The following is a 25,199-nucleotide window of genomic DNA, read 5'->3' as shown; positions in this document are numbered from 1 at the left end:
AGCGTGTGGCGGACGGCGAACGCGCGGGAGCTTGCTTGCTGCCGGGCTGGAGCTGCCCGTCTCGCCGCTTCCCGAGCGCTTTGCACCACGGTGCCCGGCGCCGCACGAAGAACGCAGAAGAGCAAGGGGGGCCAACGGTCCGGCCGGTCTGAGGCCCAAGTCCGGGAGCGCCTCGTGCAGCGTCGCGGGGCCGTCCCCGCGGCTGCTGCCATGACCGACTCTCTCCCCAGAGGGGACTCTTCCTCAGCGGTTGCTGCAGAGAGAGATGAAGGGCGGCTTCTGGCCGCGGGACCGTGAGACGGGTTAGTGGCCGGCCAGTTAGGGGGACGCCGCGGACGGCCGCCTGCGCGCTGCTGGGCTGGTTACTTTGGCCCCGAGGCTCGCGAGGGCGTGGCGGCATGTTCCCACGAAGGCCGCCGGCCGCCCTAGCCGCCTGGCTGGCGGGGGCGCGGGGCGGGGGCCTACTGGCCCTGCTGGCCAATCAGTGCCGCTTCGTGACGGGCCTGCGCGTGCGGCGCGCGCAGCAGATCGCGCAGCTCTACGGCCGCCTCTACTCGGAGAGCTCGCGCCGAGTCCTCCTCGGCCGCCTGTGGCGCCGGCTGCACGGCCGCCCTGGCCATGCCTCTGTCTTGATGGCTGCGCTCGCCGGCGTGTTCGTGTGGGACGAGGAGAGGATCAAGGAGGAGGAGTTGCAGAGGTGGGTTCTGCAGCGAGCTCGTTCTGTGCGGTGGAGGGGGCAAGGCGGGAGGTTGGGACGTGTGAACACTTGGGCCTGCCCTATGTTCAGCATCCCCAGCTATCTGGCCGTCCTTTAAGTGGCGAGGCTGTAGGTTGAACCTGTTTCAGTAGACCGCGTTGTTTATTGCCCCTGCGTGTTAATTTGATTTGTAGGGTTAGAAATAAGAACTGGAAGTGTTGGTTAGTGTAGGAGGGAGACTTCATTTTTAGTGGGGAGAGCCTGACACTAAAGAAACAACATTGTGGAAATAAATTAGATATCGAAGGCGTGGAGGCCATTGTTCACGTCATCTTTAACACAGCCAGAAAGGTGCAAATTCAAAACAGGTTTTAAACTTGACCTAGGGGTGTAGTTGTGCAATTTACAAAATGACTTCAATCCAAATGGGACTCAGGCCTTGTGAGAAATGCCAGGAGAGCTCTCTGTCATTGTGACTCAACGTCGTGGCAAAATTAAGAGGCAGGAAAGGATTTTGTCCTGCTTGCACAAACCAGTAGCCCAGACAATTTAACCTTTAAGAATTAGGTCAGATTTTTGCTACTTTGACTAGAACTTTGGGAATACTGTGTCATTAGGCTCTAAAGTCACGCTGTCATCATCAAAACTTCTGTGTGCAAAAGCCCAGTACCATTGATTGAATTTGTTAATCTGTAGTTCTGAGCCGGAGACTTTATTGTTTTCAGGTAATCTAATGGGGAACTTTGCTTTAGCTCTTGCTTTACATTGTCTCATTTTTTTTTTAACAGCTATTGTTAAACTGTACCCTCCTTGCACACAAGCACTCTGTCCCTAAACTCTTAAAACCATGATTTCAGGAACCAGGCACAGCTCCCTTCTCCGACAGATCCCACACTGCTCTGTTCATTCTACATATTTCTTCAACAGGGAGACAACTTGTTAGTCTACATTTTTGGTTAGGTTAGAAATGGAAATACCCCAATAGAGTTTAGCAGCCTGTTTGGGAAGTTAACACCCAGGCAGCCTATTTGTGCTACACTGTGTATTTTGGGTAAATGCAAGTCTGTCTTAAGAACTGGGACTACTATTCCTAGCAGGAAAGATAACTTTCATAAATGTGGCTTAAAATCATAACCACAAACAACCTTATTCACAAAAAAGTTAAGGCATCAAAGTATGATAGGTATTTTGCCTAGTTCCCATTAGCATTCTTTTGCTACTTGGCCATTTGTTCCAATCAGTCTTAGGTGTAAAAAATAAAAGAATGGGAAGAACCCTTTTAAATTGAGAAATTATCAATTGTTTAAATTTTCAGTCTGTTTTTAATGGTGAAATACCCATGTTCCAAAGTTAAGTTTGTGAGGAAAATCCCCAGTTGGAACTGTTTGGGGAAGAGGAGAAAGAAAAGGGCTGTTGGGTGCAAAAGAGAGGTGAGTGTTTTGGGGTGGGAGTTTAATAGTGTTTGAGGCTTAAGTAGTAGATGACACTTCTAGGCTTACCTCGTGCATTTTTATGGATGACAAATCCTGGAGCCTCTGTTTAGCAGTTCTGTCATGTGCAGGAGTTAGAGGGGGAAATGAGATAGGAAATGAACTTAGTAAACATTTGAGTTAGTAGTCACTATCCACCATAGCAGAGAGATCAGACCAGTTGATGCCCAAGCCAGGCATTCATTCTATTACACTCTCTTTGGACTGTCTCTGCAACTTGGGGGCAGTTGAAATCCTCTAGGTTCTAGTCCAACTCTTAAAGAGGCATTGCTCTGAGTTAACCAGCTTTGGAATTTCAGAAGCGTGGATGAAGCCCACTCAGAACACTTTTAAGCTGCCTTTTGACCCCCCTTGAGCTTGTTATATGAAGGCCCTCGTTTAACATTTAATTGTCCAGTTCATGATTTAGTTTTTCATGTATTTAAGATTTGATCAAGTTTTCCATCTTGAGGATCTTTTCTTTTTCTTTTTTAAACATTTGTTACCATGATAGGGAGGCAAATAATATACTATTCAACAACTACATCTTGGTTGTACAGTAATTTGTTAGGTCTTTGTTCTGATGGTTTGTCATGTTTATATTTTATTGAGTAAAATATTCTGGATTAGGTTAATTTATTTGTTTGGTGTTTAAGTATTCTGTTTGCTTTAAATTAAGCACTGCTGAGGTTGTTTTAGCTAGCTTAGAATCTCTTGGATTTTGTTCTAGCAAAATGATTTTTGGGTAGCTTCCATTATGGAGCACAGTTTAAGTGTGTTCTCAAGTGCATTTCCTTTATTGTTAATGGAAGAAGAGCATGCTTGTCACATGGACCCTAAATCATAGCCTTTGGCTTATCTGTGCTGTTTCTGTACCAACTTATCCTGGCACAAACTAATTCTCCTATTGCCATCTTAGTTAAACAGAGGTGGAGTGTGTAGGGTGTTTTTTTTTGAATGTGTGCCTTAAAGTGGCATGTGTTTTTCTTATGTTATTTGAGTTCTTATTCAGAATGAAAAAGCACAACCTTACTTTCTTTTCTTTTGTGTTTAAAGATATCTTACAAAATAGGATCTTATTAATCTTGCAACAGCAAGAAAATTTAAGAAAAGAAATCACTTGTACAAAGTGGTTTTGACTTGGCTACTAGGGCAAGGCATAGAAATCAAGTATTTTAATACTTGTGCTAGTATCCTTACCCAGTTGTCTTCAATTAAACAATCAAAAAAGGCTGGACATGGTGGCTCATGCCTGTAATCCCAGCACTTTGGGAGGCGGAGGCAGGAGGATTGCTTGAGGCCAGGAGTTCAAGACCAGCCTGAGCAATATGGTGAGACCCTATCTCTATAAAAAATTAAAAAAATTAGCTGGACATGGTGACACACCTGTAGTCCCAGCTACTGGGAGGTTGAGGCAGGAGGACCACTTCAGACCAGGAGTTCAAGGCTGCAGTGAGCCATGATGATACCACTGCACTGTAGCCTGGGCAACAGGGCAAGACTTTGTCTCAAAAAAATAAATAAGTAAATAAAAATCAAACAAAAAAACTTTCTTTTTTTTTCTTTTTAAGGCTAGTTAAGTAAAGCAGTGGAGGTGGAGAAGGAACAAAGGAATCTGTAACTGGTTGTGATCAATTAGTTGTAAACACCACTGCACTTGGACCAGCCCAAAAAAACTTTCAGTGTTTTTGGTGCTAGCTGGCATTCTGTGAGCCCAGGGCAAATATTATGGAAAAATACAGTAATCACATTTATTGTTTTGGAACAGTAAAAAATAAAAAAATTACAGGAACAAACAGAGAAAGGATGTTAGGAAATATGAAAGGCTGGGGGAAAATGTTCTAGTAACTCCTCATCTTTTTAAAAAAATTTTTAAATTATTTATTTATTTATTCTTTTTTAGAGACAGAGTCTCTCTTTGTTGCCTGGGCATGAATACAGTGGCATGATCATAGCTTACCGCAACCTCAAACTCCTGGGCTCAAGTGTCTTCCTGCCTCAGCCTCCTGAGTAGCTGGGACTTCAGGCACGTGCCACCACGCCCAGCTAATTTTTCTATTTTTTATAGAGACTGTGTCTCATTATGTTGCTCAGGCTGGTCCTGACCTCAAGCAATCCTCCCAGAGTTCTGGGATTACAGGCATGAGCAGCCATGTCAAGCCCCCTCCCCCCCTTTTTTAAGCTTCAGTTTGTTACTGTAGAGATCTGAGTGAATAAGTGGTGGTAAAGTTTCATAAAGAAAATTGGCCATTTTCCCATTTCTGTTTTTAAGGGCATTCAGGATAAGATAAATTTTTCAGTATGTTATTAACTAGATAAATGATGAACTTAAAGTCCTTTTGCCTTAAAGTAACTTGGTTCTTTCCCACTGTCACTTCAGGGTATCTTATTGGTAAACCCTTGTTAGGTCATGAAGACAACATTAAAGGCAGACCTCAATTTTTGAGATTGTCTTCATTATGTTACCATTAACTAGTTGCCTCAGAACTGCAGTGAGTCAGTTTTTTATTTCTAGGTGTGTCCCATATCAGTAGTACTTGAAAGTGTCTAACTTTGGCAATAATTTGGAATTTGAGGGAGCAATTATGTGAAGTGAGGCAAGTGTCTTATTGAAATTCCTAATTGTAAGGATAGCTTCATTTGAATCATTTTGGAGCCTTATATTAAGCTCCATGCTGAGGGCAGGGCCTCTAGATGAGCCAAACATTGCTATTTATACTTAACTGTGTTTTCGTGGTGGTGTGTTTTCAGTTTTCATAGCTTTTAACCCACCCAGCCTTTTTCAAATATGGAAACAATTTTCGTTTTGGAGAAAGGAAAGCATTGAGTGCCTTCCTTGATCCTTTTTTCTAATCTGCTGATTTTGTTACTATTTTGGGAATAATCTCCTTTGTCCTTCTTCCTTATTACTTGTTTAAATCTCTTAGATATGAAGGTTAGGCACCCATCCTATCCAAACAAGATTTGGCACAACAGGCTAATCAGGTGTATGGAGAGAGGTTTTTCCTTTCTCTACATATATGATAGTGAGTGACTTTGTGCTTCTGTGATACTAATTATGTCTGTCGTGTTAGCATTTAAAAGTTGAGACCCTTCAGAGATTCTTAAACCTTGGGACAAAATAACTGTGTGTAGTCTTCATCTGGCATTCATACTGTGCTATTCAAAGAACGAATATCATGTCTTCACAAGGCATTTGCATCCATTTTCCTTTTTTTTTTTTTTTTTTTTGGTTGAGACAGAGTCTCACTCTGTTGCCCTGGGTAGAATTAGAATGCATTAGTGTCATCATAGTTTACTGCCTCACTGCAACCTGAAATTCCTGGGCTCAAGCGATCCTCCTGTCTCAGCCTCCCAGAGTAGCTGGGACTATAGGGCCGTGCCATTGCGCCTGGCTAGTTTTTCAACTTTTAGTAGAGACAGGGTCTTACTCTTGCTCAGGCTGATCTCAAACTCCTGAGCTCAAGCAATCCTCCGCCTCAGCCTCCTAGAGTGCTAGGATTACATGTATGAGCCACCAAGCTTGGCCATTTACATCCCTTTTCAGGGACTTAGTCTCATAATTTTAATCAAAGCCACCTAGTGACCTTTAATACATAGGAGAGCCTGATCAAACAGTGGATCAGAAGCTCTGAATCACCTTGCATCTTAGAGGGCCATTAAAAAATATTGCCTATAGTCATTAATTTTCTTAAAGCCTTATTAACTGTGTAATTCTTTTATAAGCCCCTGATGGTTTAATAAGATTCCACCAATAAAAACAGATTTCTATTCGTCCGTCATTATTACGTGATGAGAATGACATCTAGGCTGGGTATGGTGGTGTGTGCCTGTAGTCCCACCTACCTGGGAAGCTGAGGCAGGAGTATCACTTGAGCCCAAAAATTCAAGGCCAGCCTGGGCAACAAAAAAATTTTTTTGATTTTAAAAATGTTCAAAAAATTTAAAAAAAGAATGACATTCAGGAGTGGTGCTTAATTATTATTGAAGGATGCTTTACTAGTCCTGAAAAATGCCATAATTGGTGCTATGTGATGCCTGAACTGTTCTCTGAGCAAAGGTAGCTGTGGTTTTGCTTTTGCTTTCTCTTCTGCAAAATCTAAATTTCTGCCTTAAGGTTCTTTCCCTATTTCTATAAGCTTTTTCAGTGCCAGCTGTCAGTCCTGTTTTATAACTTTTAATTTAAATTTAAAACTTTTTTAAAATGGTGAAATAATTGTTGTCAGGACCTCAGTGCAAATTGTACTGATTAGGTTCTTGGTTGTAGCAAAGAAACTGATCTTGGTTAACTTAAGCCAAAAAAGAATTAATCCGAAGGGTATTAGGTTACTGAGAGCATTGATAAGAAGACCAGGGTACAGGTTGGCCAAGAGAACAACCAAGACCTGCAACAGGAATGATCTATTTCAGACAGTGTTGCTGGTATTGTTTTCCCTACATTGGTTGCACTGTTGGACTCTGAACTCCTTCAAGATCACTGAGAATAATCTATAAAAGACTCAAGATTCAAAGCCCCTCCTAGAAGTCTCTAACTTTACTTAAATTAGGAGCTGTGCTTTAACTGCTAGAGGGTGGAGGGAGGCTACATCTACCTATTTGGGGGCTTAATTTTAGACAGTCAAAATGACAAATATCCCCCTATATAAATAATTTTATCTAAGTCCAAAGTCTAAAATTCAGTGAATTGGAATTTTACAGCTACTAGGAACCTTGAAGAAATAATGTCTGCACTTTATAGGTAAAATGACTTGGATAAGATCACACAGCTAGTTGGCAACAGAGCCAGGACTAGAACACAGCTTTCTAGACTCATCATTACTTTGGATTGCTTTGAACTTTTCATCTTGGATTGCCAATATAACTTTGAGTTTTTGGCTTTTAAAGCAATATATTAATGTAATCTTTTAGTAAGAATTTGAGTTATTGAAGCTTACTTTCATATTATTTTTATTTATTTACTCAGTTTATTCATTTTTTGATTGTGTAATGTTTACAAGGGACATACTAGGAACTAGAACCACAAATATGAAAAAGACTGGTTCTGCACCATTAGGGAATTCATAATTTAGTAAGGAAAGCATATATAAAGATAAATTAATTATAGTGTAATGTATTTTTTTAGAGGAATAAAAATAAGTGCATATGGTTAACTCTACCTAGAAATTAGCCTTGAACCTTGTGTTTTTTTGTTATTATTTTTAAATTGAGGTGGAATCTTGCTATGTTGCCCAGGCTGATCCTGGGCTCAAGTGATCCTCCCACTTCAGCCTCCCAAGTAGCTGGGATTACAGGCCTGCATCTCCATGCTAGCACTTTGTGTTTTTTTGAGGGTTGAAGGAGTGAAAGGGCATTTCAGATAGAGTGTATCAGTAATTGGGGTGGTCTTTGGTCTTGAATCCTAAGAATTGTATATGACATAGACAGTCAGCAATTTTTCTTTCTTATCTGAAATTAAAAGGTTATGGGAAACATACAAGCCAAATTTTTAAAATTATTAGAAGATGTTTCAGATATATAAAAACGTTTAAAGAATAACATGAATGTTAGAATTGCAGTTATATTTAAGAAATAAAATATAAGTACAGTAAAGCTTCCTCTGTACCCTTTTCCAGTTGAATTTTCCTTTCTCCCCCAGATGTAACCATTATCACAATTTGTTATATAGTATCCCCATGTATGTCTTGATACATATGTATACACCTTAAATGATACATAATGGTACATAGTATAATATGTGGTATTGTTTTGCATGTTTTAAAACTTTATGCAATCCTGAACAAAATACAAACAAACTGAATTCAACAATATAAAATGGATTATATACCATGAACAAGTAGGATTTATTTCAGGAAAGCAAGGTTGGTTCATCATACAAAAATTAATCAATTTAGTATACCACATTAATAGAATAAAGGACAAAAACTTTATGATCATCTGAATAGACACAGAAAAAGCATTTGACAAATTCCAGCCTCCTTTCATGATTGAAAAAACACTCAGCAGACTGGGAGTAGAAGGAAATTTCCTCAAACTGATAAAGGGCAGCTATAAGAAACAGCTAACTGTGAAAAACTGAAAGCTTTTCCCCTAAGATGAGGAACAAGACCAGGATGTCCGTTTTTACCACTTTCATTTGACATTGCACTGCAGGTTGTAGCCAGTGAAATTAGGCAAGAGAAAGAAATGTGAAAGGCATCCAGATTGGAAAGGAAGAAATAAAATTATCTATGTTTGCAGCTGACACGATTTTGTATACAGAAAATAATAAGGGATCCACAGAAAAATGTTGAGCTGATAAATGAGTTCAAGGTTTGGGGATTAATATCAATATACAAAAATCATATTTCTCTATACTAGCAATAAATAATCTAAACATGAAATTAGGAAAATAATTTCAACCAGACCAGATTACAGCTCACGCCTTTAGGCCCAGCACTTTGAGAGGCCAACGCGGGAGGATTGCTTAAGGCCAGGACTTTGAGAGTAGCCTGAGCAACATAGCAAGACCCTGTCTCTATAAAAAAATTAAAAAATTAGCCAGGCATGGTGGCACACTCCTATAGTCTCTACTCAGAAGGGTAAGGTGGGAGGACCACTTGAACCCAGGAGTTTGAGATTGCAATGAGCTGTGATCGTGCCACTGTACTCCAGCCTGGGTGACAGAGCAAGACCCTATCTTGAAAAAAGAAAAAAAAGAAAAAAGTTTCATTTACAATAGCATCAAAAGGAATAAAAAACTTAGGAATAAATTTAACAAAAAGGAGTACTTAAGACTTTTACACTGAAAACTACAAAACATCATTGAAAGAAATGTAAAAAGAAATAAATGAAAAGACGTTCTGTGTTTGTGGATTAGAACATCTAATATTGTTAAGGTGGCAGTACTACCCAAAGCGATATATAAATTCATTACAGTCCTTATCAAAATCCTAGCTGGCTATTTTGCAGAAGTTAGCAAGCCAGTTCTGATATTCATATGGAAATGAACAGGACCTAGAATGGTAGAAACAATCGTGGAAAAGAAGAAAATTTGGAGAACTCACCCTTCTCAATTTCAAAACTACTGCAAAGCTACAGTAATGAAGCTGGTACTGGTATAAGGATAGACATATAGGTTGTTGGAATAAGAGTCCAGAAATAAGGCCTCATGTTTTTGGTCAATTTTCAACGAGCTGGGTGCAATGACTCATGCCTGTAATCCAGGCACTTAAGGAGGCCAAGATGAGAGGATTGCTTGAGGCCAGGAGTTGAGACCAGCCTGGGAAACATGGAGATCCCATCACCACAAAAAATTTTTTTATTATTTAATTTTTTTTTTTTTTAATCTGAAGGGGTGGGGGATGGTGAGGAGGGGTGTTCGTTTGCCTTGTTTGTTTTTGTTGAGACAGAGTCTCACTCTGCCACCCTGGGTAGAGTGCAGTGGCATTATTGTAGCTTACTGCAACCTCCAATTCCTGAGCTCAAGCAATCCTCCCACCTCGGCCTCCCAGAGTGCTAGGATTACAGGCGTGAGCCACTGCACTCGGCCAAGATCCTATGTCTTAAAAAAAAAAAATTTTTTTTTTTCAACAAGGGTGCCAAGACAGTTCAATGGGGGAAGGAATGAATAGTCTTTTCAACAAATGACACTGGAACAACTGAAGATGCACACGCAAAATGATGAATTTAGACCTCTACCTCACATAATATACAAAAATTAACTCAAAATGGGTCAGAGACCTAATATAAGCTAAAATTATAAAACTCTTACAAAATATAGGTATAAGTCCTTGTGACCTTGGATTAGGCAATGGTTTCTTAGATGTAACACTAAAAACGTAAGCAATCAAAGAAAAAAAATAGATAAACTAGACCATCAAAATTAAAAACTTTTTTATATCAAAAGGCACTATCAGGAAAGTGAAGGCCAGGTGCGGTGGCTAGGGCCTGTAATCCTAGCACTTTGGGAGGCCAGAGTGGGATGATCACTTGAGGCCAGGAGTTCAAGGCCAGCCTAAACAACATAATAAGATCCCCATCTCTACAAAAAAAAAAAAAAGAAAGAAAGAAAGAAAAGAAAAATTAGCTGGGTGTGGTGGTGCATGCCCGTAGTCCCAGCTACTTGTGAGGCTGAGGCAAGAGGATTGCTTGAGCCCAGGAGTTCAAGGTTGCAGTGAGCTATGATTGTGTCACTGCACTCCAGCCTGGCAACTGAGCAAGACCTTGTTGGAAGGAAGGGAGGGAGGGAGGTGAATTGACAGCCCACCATAGAATAAAAGAAAATATTATAAATCATATCTGGTAAGGGACTGGTATCTAGAATATTATATAAAGAACTATCAAAATTCAATAATAAAAAGACAACCCAGTTTAAAAATAGGCAAAGGATTTCAATAGAGATTTCTCCAAGGAAGTTACAATGGCCAGTAAACACATGAAAAGTAGTTCAACGTCATTAGTCATTAGGGAAATACCAGTTAAAACCATAGTGAGATACATTTCACACACACTAGGATGGCTAATAATAAGGATGGACAATAACTGTTGGCAAGGATGTGGAGCAATTGGAACCCTCATACATTGGTGTAAATATAAAATGGTGCAGTTGCTTGGAAAACAGTTTGGCAGTTCCTCAAAGAGTTAGCATAGACTTACCATGCATGACCCAGCAAATCTACTCCTACGAATCTACTCACAAGAATTGAAAACATATGTCTACACAAAAACTTGTACACAAATGTTCATGGCAGTAGTAGTCATAATAATAAAAAAGTAGAAACATCCTGTATGTCCATTATCTGATGAATGGATGAACAAAATGTGATATATCTATACAATGGAATATTTGCTCAGCTATTGAAAGTAGTAAAGTACAACATGGATGAACCTTGAAGATAAGTGAAGTGAAAGACACCAGACACAAAAGGGTACATATTGTATGACTCCATTCAATTGAAATGTCCAAAATGGGCAAATCCATAGAGACAGAAAGTAGATTAGTGTTACCTAGGGCTGGGGGTAGGCAGGAATAGAAAGTGACTAATGATGGGTGTAAGGTTTCCTTTGAAAATGTTCTGGAATTAGATAGCAGTTATGGTTACACAACCTTGTGAATATATTAACAAGCACTGAATTTCTGTAAAAGGGTGAATCATATAGTATATTAATTATATATCAATTTGAAAACGAGGGGGAAGAATATATACTCTGTAATAAGACAACCCAATAAAACATGGGCAAAAGATATCAAATGACGTTTCGCAATCCTAAGTTTTAATAGTTAACATTTGAGGTCTAATTATGGCCCAGCTATTGAGCACTTTACATACAAGTTTGTTTATAATCTTTACAACAACCTTAAGGGTTGGTACTATTACTATCCCCATTTTATATTGTAGATTTAGAAATTGGACTGGTTAAGTGATTTAATATTCTAGTTAATGAGTGTTGTACTGGGATTCAAACTCAGGAACTCAGTTTTTATTCACTATACTATAAACTTTTACCTCCACACCATTGTTCTGCAAGTCTTTGTGTGGACACTTTGTTTCACAGGGCTGACTAACCATCTACACCGTGGCCGTTTTTCTCCTTTCCAGATCCATTAATGAGATGAAACGGTTGGAGGAAATGTCAAATATGTTTCAGAGCTCTGGAATCAGGTGCCACCCTCCAGAATCAAAATCCCAAACAGAAGGGAATGAAGATTCAGAGGGCAGAGAACAACCATGGGAAATGGTGATGGATAAGAAACACTTTAAGCTGTGGCGGCGTCCAATTACAGGCACCCACCTTTACCAGTACCGAGGTGAGCCCAGCGTGGCTGCCTTTTAAGTGTGTGCCCAGGTGTAGAGGACTTCTGTTCCTCTTGTTTTTCAGAAAATTGTCATTGGTTTTTTGTTTGTTGTTTTTCTTCTCTCAAATGACACTTCTCAGTGTCATCTTTGCTGTAGATTGTCTTTGTCTTACTTTGTTACCCCAATAGGACTCCTGCTTTCCTTCTTTCTTTTTTTAGCGATGGGAGTCTCGCTGTGTTGCTCAGGCTGGTCTCAAACTCCTGGCTGCAAGCGATCCTCCTGCCTCAGCCTCCTGAGTAGCTGGGAAAGACTTCTAGTTTCTAAACCTGCCTTTAAGATCTGTCAGTACTCTAGAATTGAAATGCAGTTAGGTGATAGGAATAGGGTGAGTGACAGAGTGTGGCAAACATCCCTGTTCTTTCTTGTCGTTCTAGTTTTTGGAACGTACACAGATGTGACACCCCGGCAGTTCTTCAATGTTCAGGTGAGTTAATTTTTCTCTCTAGATTTGGAGCCTCCTAGCAAACTCATTACCCCTGTCCACATGAACAATTTCTCTGATTCAGATGACATTGGCTTTGATAATCCATGTACCTGCAACTGTCATCCCACAGGAATGGATTCGAATGCTTTAATATATTTATTTTATAAGGCTTTATATATTTTTTCCTGAACAATTTGAGGGTCAGTTACATACATCATATCCCTTTATTCCTATATCCTTCAGTGCATATTTCCTGAAACTAGACATATTCTCTTAGTTAAGCATGGTATCATTATCAAAGTCAATAAATTTAACTTTGACATAGCACTTTTATGTAATCTCCTGTTTGTATTCCAGTTTTATCAGTTGACCCAGTAATGTCCTTTATAGCATTTTCCCCTTCAGGACAGATCCAGTCAGGATTACATTTAGTTGTCACGTCTCTTTAACCTCTTTTAATCTGAAACATTCCTTAGAGAAGGTCTTCATTTAATAAAAGAGTATCTGTTCAAAGATTGCTTTCTTCCTTGAGGAGGAAATGTTTAAAATGAAAAGGGGAAGGGGAGTCACCCAGTGTTCTACAAAAATTTTTTTTCCTTCCTGGATTTTTCATTTGTTTTGCCAGACTTTTAGTAACTAGTTTGTTGGTTATAACATCAACTGGTAATATGTAAAGGCACTTTCCCCTAAGCACTGAATTTTGTCAATTTGTATTGAATTTTTGTTTGTTTGGATGTATTTATCTGTCTTAATTTGAAATTCCTCAGTTACCAGTGATGCCAGAATTTATAAAAATATGCTACTTGCATATTTTTGTGTGGTGTGTCTGCTCATCCTTTTGGACTTTTTGTCCGTTTAAAATTTTTAGGCCCTTTTCTTGCCAGACATTCTCGTGTGAGCGACGTTGTCTTTAAACCCTGCGTGGCAATCCCTGATGCACCGCAGTGATGCCCAAGGAAGATAGGGCAACCTGGAAGTCCAGCTACTTCCTTAAGATCATTCGACTTTTGGATAATTATCCAAAATGCTTCATTGTGGGAGCAGACAACGTGGGCTCCAAGCATATACAGCAGATCCACATGTCCCTTCAGGGGTGCTGTGGTGCTGATGGGCAAGCACACCATGATGTGGAAGGCCATCCGAGGGCATCTGGAAAACAACCCAGCTCTAGAGAAACTGTTGTGTCATATCCAGGGGAATGTGGGCTTTGTTCACCAAGGAGGACCTCATTGAGATCAGGGACATGCTGCTGGCTGCCGATAAGGCACTGGCTGCTGCCAGTGCTAGGGCCATTGCCCCATGTGAAGTCCCTGTGCCAGCCCAGAACACTGGTCTGGGGCCAGAGAAGACCTCTTTCCAGGCTTTAGGCATCACAACTAACATCTCTGGGGGCACCATTGATATCCTGAGTGATGTGCAGCTGATTAAGACTGGAGACAAAGTGGGAGCCAGCGAAGCCACACTGCTGAACATCCTGAACATCTTCCCTTCTCCTTTGGGCTGGTCATTGGCAGGTGTTTGACAATGGCAGCATCTACCACCCTGAAGTCCTTGACATTACAGAGGAAAGTGTTCATTCTCGCTTCCTGGAGGGTGTCTGCAAGGTTGGCAGCATTTGCAGATTGATTACCCAGTTGTTGCATCAGTACCTCATTTAATTATCAATGGGTACAAATGAGTCCTGGCTTTGTCTGTGGAAACTGATTACACCTTCCCACTTGCTGAAAAGATCAAGGCCTTCTTGGCTGATCCATCTGCTTCTGCGGCTGCTGCCCCTGTGGGAGCCACCACCACTGCTGCTCCTGCTGCTGCTGCTGCCCTACCCAAGGTTGAAGCCAAGGAACAGTAGGAGGAGTTGGATGAGGATATGGGATTTGGTCTCTTTGACTAATCACCAAAAAGAATAAACTCAGCCAGCTTTATTTGCAAAACAAGGAAGTAAAGGCTTACTTCTCTTAAAAAAAAAACTTATTAGAATTGTCTTACTCTTATACTTTTATATCACTATATATTGTATTTTCCCCAAATGTATCTGTTGTAATATTTTTTCTTCCACTTTTCCTTGGAATGATACTGGCCTATACTAATGGATTTTAAAAGAATCATCTGTAGTGAACATAGCCATGTCTCTCACACTTTGGCACTATAATGTCTGATCACTGTTTTCTCATAATAAGATCCTTGGGTCAGAGGTTGAAGCATCTGGAAAGCCTTCTACATTTTTGTTTTGGATGTTCTTGGGTCTTCATGGTCTCCTCTCTTTCTGCAGCTGGACACAGAGTATAGAAAAAAGTGGGATGCCCTGGTGATCAAGCTGGAGGTGATCGAGAGGGATGTGGTTAGTGGTTCTGAGGTTCTTCACTGGGTAACCCATTTTCCTGTGAGTATTTTTACTTCTGGTTTTTCTTCTATCAAGTCTGTGTAATGCAGAACACTAATCCTGCCCCTCCATTTCTTTAGTATCCAATGTACTCACGGGATTATGTTTATGTTCGGCGGTATAGTGTGGATCAGGAAAACAACATGATGGTGTTGGTGTCACGGTATGTATGGCTGCCTGTGGCTTTTGCTGAGCTCCTTTAGCTGTGCCCTTCATACAGATTCGTATAAATCTGAGTTTGCATGTTCTCAGTGCACTGGGGAGTCTCCCACAGCTTCCCAGCAGCCAGTGCCCCATCCTTCCAGCTAGGTGAGTGGGCAGTTACTATATAGGGACAATGAAGAGATACAAGCTCTTAGTTAAACTGTTTCTTTGGGTTCCTTAATGTTGGTAATTAAAAAGAATTGCTGTCATCTTCAACACAAAGGCTAGTGAGCCGTAAATTACCAAAGGAATTCACTTCATTTTTAGAACTTAGTCTGTATTCATTCATTTTGGTGACTCCTCTGTTGTGTTCATTTTAAAAATTAGAGCCAGCTGATTTTTAGGTCTTCCCCCTTAACCTTAGCTCTCCTGTTGTTTTATGTATAGACATTACTAAGAGTTTGCTTTACCTTTTCTCCTTACCAGTGCTGTGGAGCACCCTAGCGTGCCAGAGTCTCCAGAATTCGTCAGGGTCAGATCATATGAATCCCAAATGGTTATCCGTCCCCACAAGTCGTTTGATGAGGTGAGTTTTACCTCATCTAAGAGAGAATGTGTCATGGCTTTGGGATTTTCTCAAGGAATGCCTTTTAACTGAACTGGCAAGGGAGTGTGGCCCGAGAATTTGCATTTTGAAGGAAGTTCTCTGGTGAGGCTGATGCTGCTGGTCTGGGAACCCCTGCTGTAGGCTAATATACTTGGAAGATGGCCAGGGACAAAGTAGTGATGATCCATTGGCTCCCTTTTATCTGAGACAGTCGTGAGAAGGTAATAGCCCCGACTCTTAAGCCCCTAACGGCAACATTTTTCAGGAACCAGAGCGAGTACCTTCCATCAGTATTTCACCACAGTGGGCAGAGCGGTGAAAACCTTTCTGGATTTCTGCTTCCTTGTCTGTAAAATGGGAGGGTTGGACTAATGCTCTCTGCCTTCTTTAAAATTCTGTGACCTTTCTTGGAGAAGAATATTTACTTCAGCTTAGGGTGTTTTGTTTTTGATTTTTTAGCTAAATCTCCATTGTGTGTACACATTGATGTCAGCAGTTGTTGTTTATAGTTTTATTTCACCTTATAATGGCTTTGTTTCTCCCTATCATTTGTGTTCATTTTAGAGCTACCCGGACTATGTTCTTTAGTGTGGTTTTCTTGTTCTCATCAAGTTGTTTTATTAATACCACCTGAAGTAGGACTTTCACTATGACAGAGACAGTGGTTCACCTCAATGTAGTGTTTGACTCTTTTTTTATTGGGGAATCTCTGTGTTTACTTCTGTACTACTTTAATAGCAGTATTTTTCAAGCCATGATTGCTACCCATTAGTGGAAAACAATTTTTTTTAATTAATTGATTTTTTTGAGACAGAGTCTCACTCTGTTGCCCGAGCTAGAGTACTGTGGCATCAGCCTAGCTCACAGCAACCTCAAACTTCTGGGCTCAAGCAATCCTCCTGCCTCAGCCTCCTGAGTAGCTGGGACTATAGGCATGCGCCACCATGCCCGGCCAATTTTTTCTATATATTAGTTGTCCAGCTAATTTCTTTCTATTTTTTTAGAAGAGACAGGGTCTCGCTTTTGCTCAGGCTGGTCTCGAACTCCTGAGCTCAAACGATCCACCCGCCTCAGCCTCCCGGAGTGCTAGGATTACAGGCATGAGCTACCGCACCCAGCTGAAAACAAAATTCATTTAGGGAATTATGATCAGTTTTTTAAAAAAAGAATAAATAGAATGGGATAGAAGCTATCTGAATGTAAATGTATTTCATGAAACTTTTGTTTGGTTACATAAGTACACATGAGTGTGTATATGAGAGGGAGAGAAGGAACTAGATTGCGATGTAAAAAGGATAATTTACAATGGGTTGTGGTTAAAATGTTTGAAAGTCCCTTGCTTTAGAAGATAGAAAAGAAGTGAGGCTCTGTCTGGCTACTTACCTGTAGGGAGGGGAGACTGGGTCAGGCTGAGAACAGTGTGGGAGCGAGACTTACGCTTTGCTTTATTCCTTTATGTTGCTTTTGAAATTTGAACCATGTTCATGTGTTACCTATTTGAAAAAAAGTGACAAGTTTCAGCCTTGGTAGCTTTAGAAGCCATGACCATGAAACAGCTAAGGCATGGTTTAGCACTTAGCGGAGTGTGTTGTGTCTAGTAGGTACCCAGACAATATTTCTTTTAGCTGGGTTGGAAGAACAATAAGAATTATCAGTATAATTTTTTTAGTGTACTTGTGGCAAGCCCTTGTAAAAAAGGTAGGACTTGAGTTAGTCCTTGAAAAAAGGCAGACCGGATAGGTAGAGGAAAACAGGAAGGGCACTGGAGATAGAAGACATGATTCAAGCAAAATATTTCAGTATTTATCTCGGAAAGGTTTTTTTATTGTTGTTATTGTTTTTAGTTTCAGACATTGTCTCACTCTGGTGTCACTCTGGTGCACCACCACCCCTGGCTCATTTTTCTATTTTTTGTAGGGACTGTTTCTCACTATGTTGCTCAGGCTGATCTCAAACTCCTGGTCTCAAGTGATCTTCCTACCTTGGCTTCCCAAAGTGCTAGGATTTCAGGGCATGAGCCACTGAAAGAGATTTTTGAAAACATAATTCCAATGTCATAATTACATCTAAAATAATTGATAGTAATCCCTAATATCAGATATCTAGTCCGTGTTCAAATTTTCCTGATTGTTCTTGAACTTTTTTGTAGTTGGTTTGTTTGAATCAAGATCCAAATATAATCTAGACATTGGAATTCATTCCTACTGTCTTTTGAGTCTCTTGGAAATCAGTTAAGTTCCCCTCCTTTTTTTTTTCTTATATTGTATTTGTTGAAGAAGCAGGATTATTTGTCCTGGATCTTGCTGGTTGTATCACCATTGTGTCCATGGTGTCATTTAACATGATCTTCTGTCCCCTGTATTTCCTATATACTGGTAGTTAGATGTAGAGGATTGAACAGATTCAGGTTGTTTGTTTTGGGCAAGACTGCTTTATCAGGAGACAATATAATGTCTGATTGTTACTTTTTTGTGGATTTAGAAGATATTGATTGTTGCTTAAATCCATTGTTTCATTAGGGGTCACAAAGTGCTGATTTTGTAATTCCTTCATTCTTTCTTCCTTCATTAGCTGAAATACTTCATAGAACATTTTCCTCATCAACTATTTGGTTTTATATAGGAAAGGGAAATAAGAGATATGCTTGATTTTTTTTGTTGTTGTTGTTTTGCTTCATTTACTAGTTTTCAAAAGAAAATAATGAGTTCATTCCTTCCCCCAAAAGTAAGGTTTTATGTTTTGCTTTTTTGGTTTTTTTTTAAGAAGCATCATTAGAAACTTACAGATCTAAACATAACTGGTTAGTTTTAATCCAATTACGGTTACTCTTATTGATGCTCAAATTGATCCTAATTTTGGCCATTGGGAGCCTCTTACTGGCTCAAGTCCTTTTGACATGACCCCACGATCTTTCTTGCCTTCTGGTGTTAAAAAGATGTTCCAGGTTCATCTTGTATATTTTTAGCTTTAAACCTGGAAATTAGCATTTCTTGAGGGAGTCCTGGTTCCTCTTAGTGGAAAATGGCATTTAAATACCAGTTTGGCTGTTAGGAGTACTCATAGCTACTGGGTTTGTTACTGTTTTTAGTCCTTTTCAGAAGATAGAACTAAGTAATACATTTTATTTACATGTTCATTTTAAGATAAAACAAATCCTAAGTGTATACTAATACTTTTAATTCAAATTCAGAACTACAGAGTTTCTATTAGGTTATTAAGTATGGAATGTCCGATTTCCTTAAGTACTAAGTTTGACAGTTGATATCTCTGACATTTCACTTTGACACCTCTTATTTTATTTTTATCATGAAAGTACATCCTCATTCTTTCAAACACACTTTTTGGCTTGTGATTATCTCTCAAAATTTTTTTTAGAGCAATTTTTGTGAAACCATGGATAAGTCAAAACTTCATGTTACTTTTTAATATGAGTTCCATTGTGGAACCAATGCAGTGCAGACAGCTCGACATATCAACGAAGTGTTTGGGAAGGATGTGGCTAATGAATGCACAGTCTGTCAATGGTTTGAGAAGTTCCATTCTGGTGATTTTAATCTTGAAAATGAGCCACATGGGGACCTGAGACCAAGGTGGATAATGATGAGCTGAAAGCTGTAGTGGAAGCGAATCCATCTCAACCTACGTGTGAATAGCAGCAAGGTAAGACGTTGCTATTCCAACAATATTGGACCATTTGAAACAAATGGGCAAGGTAAAGAAGCTGGGATACGTGGGTTCCGTGTGAATTAAACTAGCAGAGAAATCTTCTCCAAGCTTGCCTTTCTTTGCTGTCATGAGATAAAGGCAAACCATTTCTATACCATATTGTTAGGTGTGATGAAAAATTGATTCTTTTTGACAATCACAAGCGTTTGGCATAATGGTTGGATAAAGATGAAGTGCCAAAACTCAGTCCGAACCCGAATATTCATCACAAAAAGCTAATGGTGTCTGTTTGGTGGTCCAGTGCTGGTATCATCCACTATAGCTTCATGAAACCTGGCCAGTCAATTACAGCAGATGTCTACTGCAACCAATTGGATGAAATGATGAGGATGCTTGTGATTAAGCAGCGGAGATTGGTCAATAGAGACAGACCAGTCCTCTTGCAAGATGACATGTCTCAAAAAACAGTGCTGCTCAGGCCGGGCGCGGTGGCTCATGCCTGTAATCCTAGCACTCTGGGAGGCCGAGACAGGTGGATCGCTCGAGGTCAGGAGTTCGAGACCAGCCTGAGCAAGAGCGAGACCCCGTCTCTACTAAAAATAGAAAGAAATTATCTGGCCAACTAAAATAAATATATAGAAAAAATTAGCCAGGCGTGGTGGCGCATGCCTGTAGTCCCAGCTATTCGGGAGGCTGAGGCAGTAGGATCGCTTGAGCCCAGGAGTTTGAGGTTGCTGTGAGCTAGGCTGACGCCATGGCACTCACTCTAGCCCTGGCAACAGTGTGAGACTCTGTCTCAAAAAAAAAAAAAAAAAACAGTGCTGCTCAAACTACAGAAGCTGGACTTGGAAACTCTCTGTCATCCACCGTATTCATGAGACCTTGCACCAACTGACTACCACTTCTTGGAGGCTTTGGACCCCCCTTCTTATAAGGAAAAATATTCAGTTCTCAAAAAGCTGTGGAAAACACCTTTGACGATTTCATTGCTACTCACTCTCTAGGCTTCTTTGCTGCTGGCATAAACAAGCTTCTGTTAAAATGGCAAAACTGTGTCAAGAATTTAGGTGCATACTTTGGTTGATTGTACTGCTTCTTGTTTGAGATATATTAAACTACACTTTTGATTAGAAATCGGACATTTCATATTTAATGACCCATATTTATAGCTTATATATATTATCTTTCCCTGTGCTACAAAACTGAATTCCCAATAACCCCAACACAGCTACTCATTTCCTTTACACTGAAAGACACACACAGCAGCCTCAGTTGGTAACAATACCAACAAGATCACCAATAATAGGAAGAATAAAAATTTGTTTGTCTTTTTGCTCTCAGGTTATGCACACTGTGTACAAACTATTGAGTTTTAAAGTTACTTGAAATAGGTCTTGTTACTGTAATTTTTTCCTGCCAACTCAATCACAATTAAATTCCTTATTTTCTACTTTATGTTTGATTTTCAAGTATTGCTTTTTAAATTTAATTTTGTTTTGTTAAATTATGAAAAATACTATTTCCAAAGTCAAATCTATAAAGTAAGGAACAGTCAGAGTAATTTAGATTATCTCCTATTTCTTCTATCCATTTCCTTCCTTCTTCCCATAGGTAATCATTGTTTTCATTTTTGGCTTCCTTTTCATAATAGAAGCAGTAGTAGATGAGAACCCAGGTTTGTTGACCTCTCAGTCGCAGTGTTTTGTGGGTAGAGTGATGAAAGTCTTTTACATGTATTGATTCATTTAGTCTTGTAACCAGCCTTTGTGGTGGTTTCTGTTACATTCCTATTTTACAGGCTTTACCTCTGTTTCCTTTTTATTTCCACAGTATTCAGTCCGTTTCTCTGTCATGGCACCTTTTTATCCTGTTAATGAGAAGTCCAGTCCTGCAGGCAAGGACTGGAGCAAATTTGTTTTCTTTACAACACAGTGCCAGACACACAGCAGACATTCAAATATATGTTGAATAAATAAATAAAATATTAAATAGTTCACTTGGGGGAAACAAGAAGATGGACTTTGCTGGGAAAACACAAGAGTTTAGTCATTGCTCTGCCACCTGGTGTTGTGACAAGTCTGCTTTTAAAGTGCAGACATAAAAGTCTCTTCGGGTAGAGCATGATTGGTTTAGACTTCTCCTAGTATCAGGACACCTGTAAATCTCCTTACTCCCATGTCCTTTGCTATATCATACAATGAGAGGGATGAGCCAGATAGTGGGTGTGTGGGCCCTGTGGTCTCAGAGAGTATGTGGGTGACCTTGGGCAAAGTTGGGCAAAGTTACTTAACCTCTTTGTGTTCAGTTTCCTTTTCTGTAAAATGGGGAATAGTCATGTCCTACATCATAGGATTGTTGTGAGGAGTTGGGAGCAGTTCCTAGCCCATAGTAAGCATTGTATAATAAATGTTTGCTGGTAGTAGTAGTAGTAGTAGTAGTAATAGTAATAGTAGAATTGATACCATTTTGGTAAAGGTTAAGGTCTATAAACTGTAAACATTGGGGATATGTCTTGGGGGTCCTCCATACTACCCTGTTGTAGGATTTGCTAGAAGGACTCACAGGACTCAGTGTATAGTTGTATTCACAGCTAAGATTTATCACAGTGACATAGTAACTTTACACAGCTGGATCATAAGAGAAAAAGACACATGAGGAGTCTGGAGGAATCCATGTGAGGCTTCCTTCAGCAATGAAATGCAACAGTATTCTGTTCAGGAAGGCCCATTAGAGACACCGAACACCCAAAGTTTTTATTGGGAGCTGGTCACGTAGCACCCACTGCTTAGCACATACCAGAATTCCAGACCCCTAGAAGCAGAGCTTGTTTTCTACATGAACCACATTGTTTGCATAGTCGGCATAGGCAGTCACCCCTATCAGTTAACTGTTGACTAGGAGCACTCCAGGAACCAAGCTGGCCAAGAGTCAGCTTTGCAAGCAGACCTTTCTATAGATAGTAGTTTCTCAGGTCTTCAGTGTTAATTCTTTTCTGCACAGGGTGAAAAAAACGTATTCCCTGCTCCAGAATTAGATCACAGTTATTCTGTGGTACTGGTTATGGAGGTCGTGGTGGGTAATTCAAGTACCCTCATTTTTGCTGTTTTTCTTTTCCAGAATGGCTTTGACTACTTGCTGACATACAGTGACAATCCCCAGACTGTGTTTCCTCGCTACTGTGTTAGTTGGATGGTTTCCAGTGGTGAGTAGGGACATGTATACCTGGGTCAAGCATGTGGTTTTCCGTATCTTTTTAATGGCAGCAAGAAGATTAGTACTCGTCTCACTGGAGTGCTATTGGGGAAATTAAACATCTTTTTGGATTCATTCTTAAAACTATGTAGATACCAAAGTCACTAGGTGAGGTTTGAATTATAAGGTCTCGAAAAGGAGCTTGTACCCACAGGAGAGTTTTTAAAACATTTGCTTCAGTGCCTTAAATTGGACTATGTACATTGATATATTTAAATTTTTTTTTCTTCAGTAGCATTAAAGGCCATAAGGTCTGGCATAGCGAATGTGGTGATTGTAGGGCAGTCACCTGGGGAAAGGGGCACCTGGCTTAACAAAGGCTGCACATCACAGCTGGAACTGCACTTTTCCTTTCCAATTTCTTGTCTTAGCATCCTCAATAAAAAGTAATTTTCTTTCTCTGGTTCTTTATAGGCAGCTTCTTATACTTCAGGGGGAGAATGGAGAAAAGATTAGGTATTTTCTTTTTGACTTTTGTCTAAATAAGATTGGCAGCTACTTTGGCCATGTCATTGATAAGTGATATTTTAATCACCTAAAAAGAGTCTTTTGAGACCTCAGTGGCCTGATCAGTACCCCTTTTTCAAAGGATCAGTGGTCATGGTTTGTTTTCACAAACCCACACATAGGGAATGCATTCTGGGAGGCAGCTGTCATTCACAGGTTGGCAGTCAGGCTGTGATCTCTATGAGGAAGAGCTAGCTCCCTACTATCGAAGAGGTAGGGCCTTCTAATTTTGAGCCTACTGTTGGTTTGTATGTCATCTTAACCAAATTCCTGTCTCCTAACAGGCATGCCAGATTTCCTGGAAAAGCTGCACATGGCCACTCTGAAAGCCAAGAACATGGAGATTAAAGTAAAGGACTACATCTCAGCTAAGCCTTTGGAAATGAGTAGTGAAGCCAAGGCCACTGCCCAATCCTCCGAGCGGAAGAATGAGGGCAGTTGTGGCCCTGCTCAGATCGAGTATGCCTGAAGGGCTTTGGGATAAGAAGGAATAGGCACTTCCAGCCCTGTCTCGGTCCCTTTTCACTCTGCTACAGAATGGGGACAAGCCACATGTATTAGAAGGCATCTGCTGTAACTACCAGTGCAAGATAATTCAATAACTGGTGTCCGATTTCATTCAGAGCCCTTATTGCTCTTATCAACACAGAGAGAAGAAGGCTACATCTGTGGAGGTGTTGTCACATTCTCAGGCCAACCACTTTGAAATTCAGTATTTCACTAAGCTAATCTGGAACAAACCTCTCACCTCAGGCCAGAAGGAGATGACCTTCATTTGCGTCCTCTGAGTAATTTCCTCTGCTGACATTCCAAATCCCACCATTGGTTTTGCAGTGCTTTGGATTTCCTTTAGTTCTGCAGGTCCACATGGAAAGTGTAGTTGGTTGGTTGAGTCAAATGAGGGGTCGCTGGGAGTGTTCTTGGTAACAGTCTTGATGTGAATGGGTGTGAACGATACTTGGCCATGTTAAGTGCCTTGTCCTCACCTTTTATCTTTAGGGACATGAAGTTTGTACCAAGACATTTCTCTCCTTGCCTGCATAATATCACTCCATTGACTCACTTTACCCAAAGTAGTTTCCTTTGAATTGGCCAGTTGTTCTATATTCATGCACAGAATTCATTGGATCATTGCCTCCTTCCTAACCTCAGCCCATTTACCAAGAGCACTGGAAGATGAATCCTTTTAGATAGTACCTCCCTTTATCATCAGTGTGTTGATAGGGTCAGAGAGATGCTCAAAATATCACATTTAAATTAAATTTAATTTTTTTTAACCTTTGTGTCAAAAAGGAGGAGTTAGGGAGTTGAGTGGAATATAGCTCCACTGTATAGAAAATACCATTTAGATTCAGGCATTATTTTTCAGACTTCAGACTTGTCCTTTTTGGAAGGCTAAAGGCAGAGAAATGGTGGCTGGGCCACTCCCCCGGAGCTAGATCTGTAGATAAGCTGTGTGAACGCATAGGTGTGATCTTGCCCCAAATACTAATATAGTGGGGGTGTGGTTTATGTGACCCTCTTGTTTCTTTAAAAAGTTTTTCCTCCTCTCCTCAGAGCTAAAATAAAACCAACTACGCTGTTCAGATAAGGTCCCAATCAGATGGTATCAGTTTGGCCTAGCTGGTTTTGCTGTGGTTCATGCTGCAGTCTCTTGGGAGAATAGGGATCAAGTTTTACATCTTCCTCCCTCCTTTTTGGGGAGAGCCTAAATGGCTAGACTTTTCCTCTTTTTTTCCTGCTTGCTACCCTTTTGTGGTGTTAAAAAGTGATCTAAACCTGAGACTAATATAAACCCTTTCCTTGACCTTCTTGTTGCCTATTCAGTTTTGTGCCAAGGAAATAACTGCCCCAGTGTTTTATGTCTTGCCTTCTCTGAGTCGTTGGCAGAGCAGAGAGAGATGCATTGAACAGTCCCAGCTTCTTTTCATTAATCACTTCTCTCTTCTCCCCAGGACCTGATAAAAGCCAGGGAAGAGTCCCTGGGTTGTCTGAACTTAGCACCTGCGATCATTGGGGCGTGGATGGGTGTGTGAGAGAAAGAGTGTGTGTGCATGCACAGGTGCTGAGAAGTTGTGGTTACTCCATGTTCTGACTTACGGCAATTTGACTCTGCACTTGGGGTCTGTCTGTACAGTTACTTAGGTCATTGTAATGATTTCACTCCTAACGGTGACATTTTTATCAGATGCGTGAATAAATACATAAAGATTGGTA

At 40.3% G+C, this 25,199-nt stretch overlaps 1 protein-coding gene across 2 annotated transcripts; it reads left to right on the top strand.

Annotated features, from left to right (window-relative positions):
• STARD7 (StAR related lipid transfer domain containing 7) lies at window positions 1-25,199 on the top strand. Of its 2 annotated transcripts, XM_045550118.1 has the most exons (9): window positions 1-697; window positions 11,745-11,953; window positions 12,377-12,426; window positions 13,941-14,030; window positions 14,696-14,806; window positions 14,887-14,969; window positions 15,437-15,536; window positions 22,341-22,425; window positions 23,267-25,199. In XM_045550118.1, exons 1-9 carry the CDS (start codon window positions 399-401, stop codon window positions 23,449-23,451), a joined length of 1,212 nt encoding a protein of 403 aa, XP_045406074.1. In that variant the 5' UTR covers window positions 1-398; the 3' UTR covers window positions 23,452-25,199. The 2 variants fall into 2 exon arrangements, with proteins under 2 accessions (XP_045406074.1, XP_045406075.1); XM_045550119.1 differs by lacking the exon at window positions 13,941-14,030.

This window comes from Lemur catta, chromosome 4, assembly GCF_020740605.2.
Source record: "Lemur catta isolate mLemCat1 chromosome 4, mLemCat1.pri, whole genome shotgun sequence".
Taxonomy (NCBI): domain Eukaryota; kingdom Metazoa; phylum Chordata; class Mammalia; order Primates; family Lemuridae; genus Lemur; species Lemur catta.
Note: the sequence above shows the minus strand (reverse complement) of the source record. Positions and strands in the feature narration are given on the sequence as shown.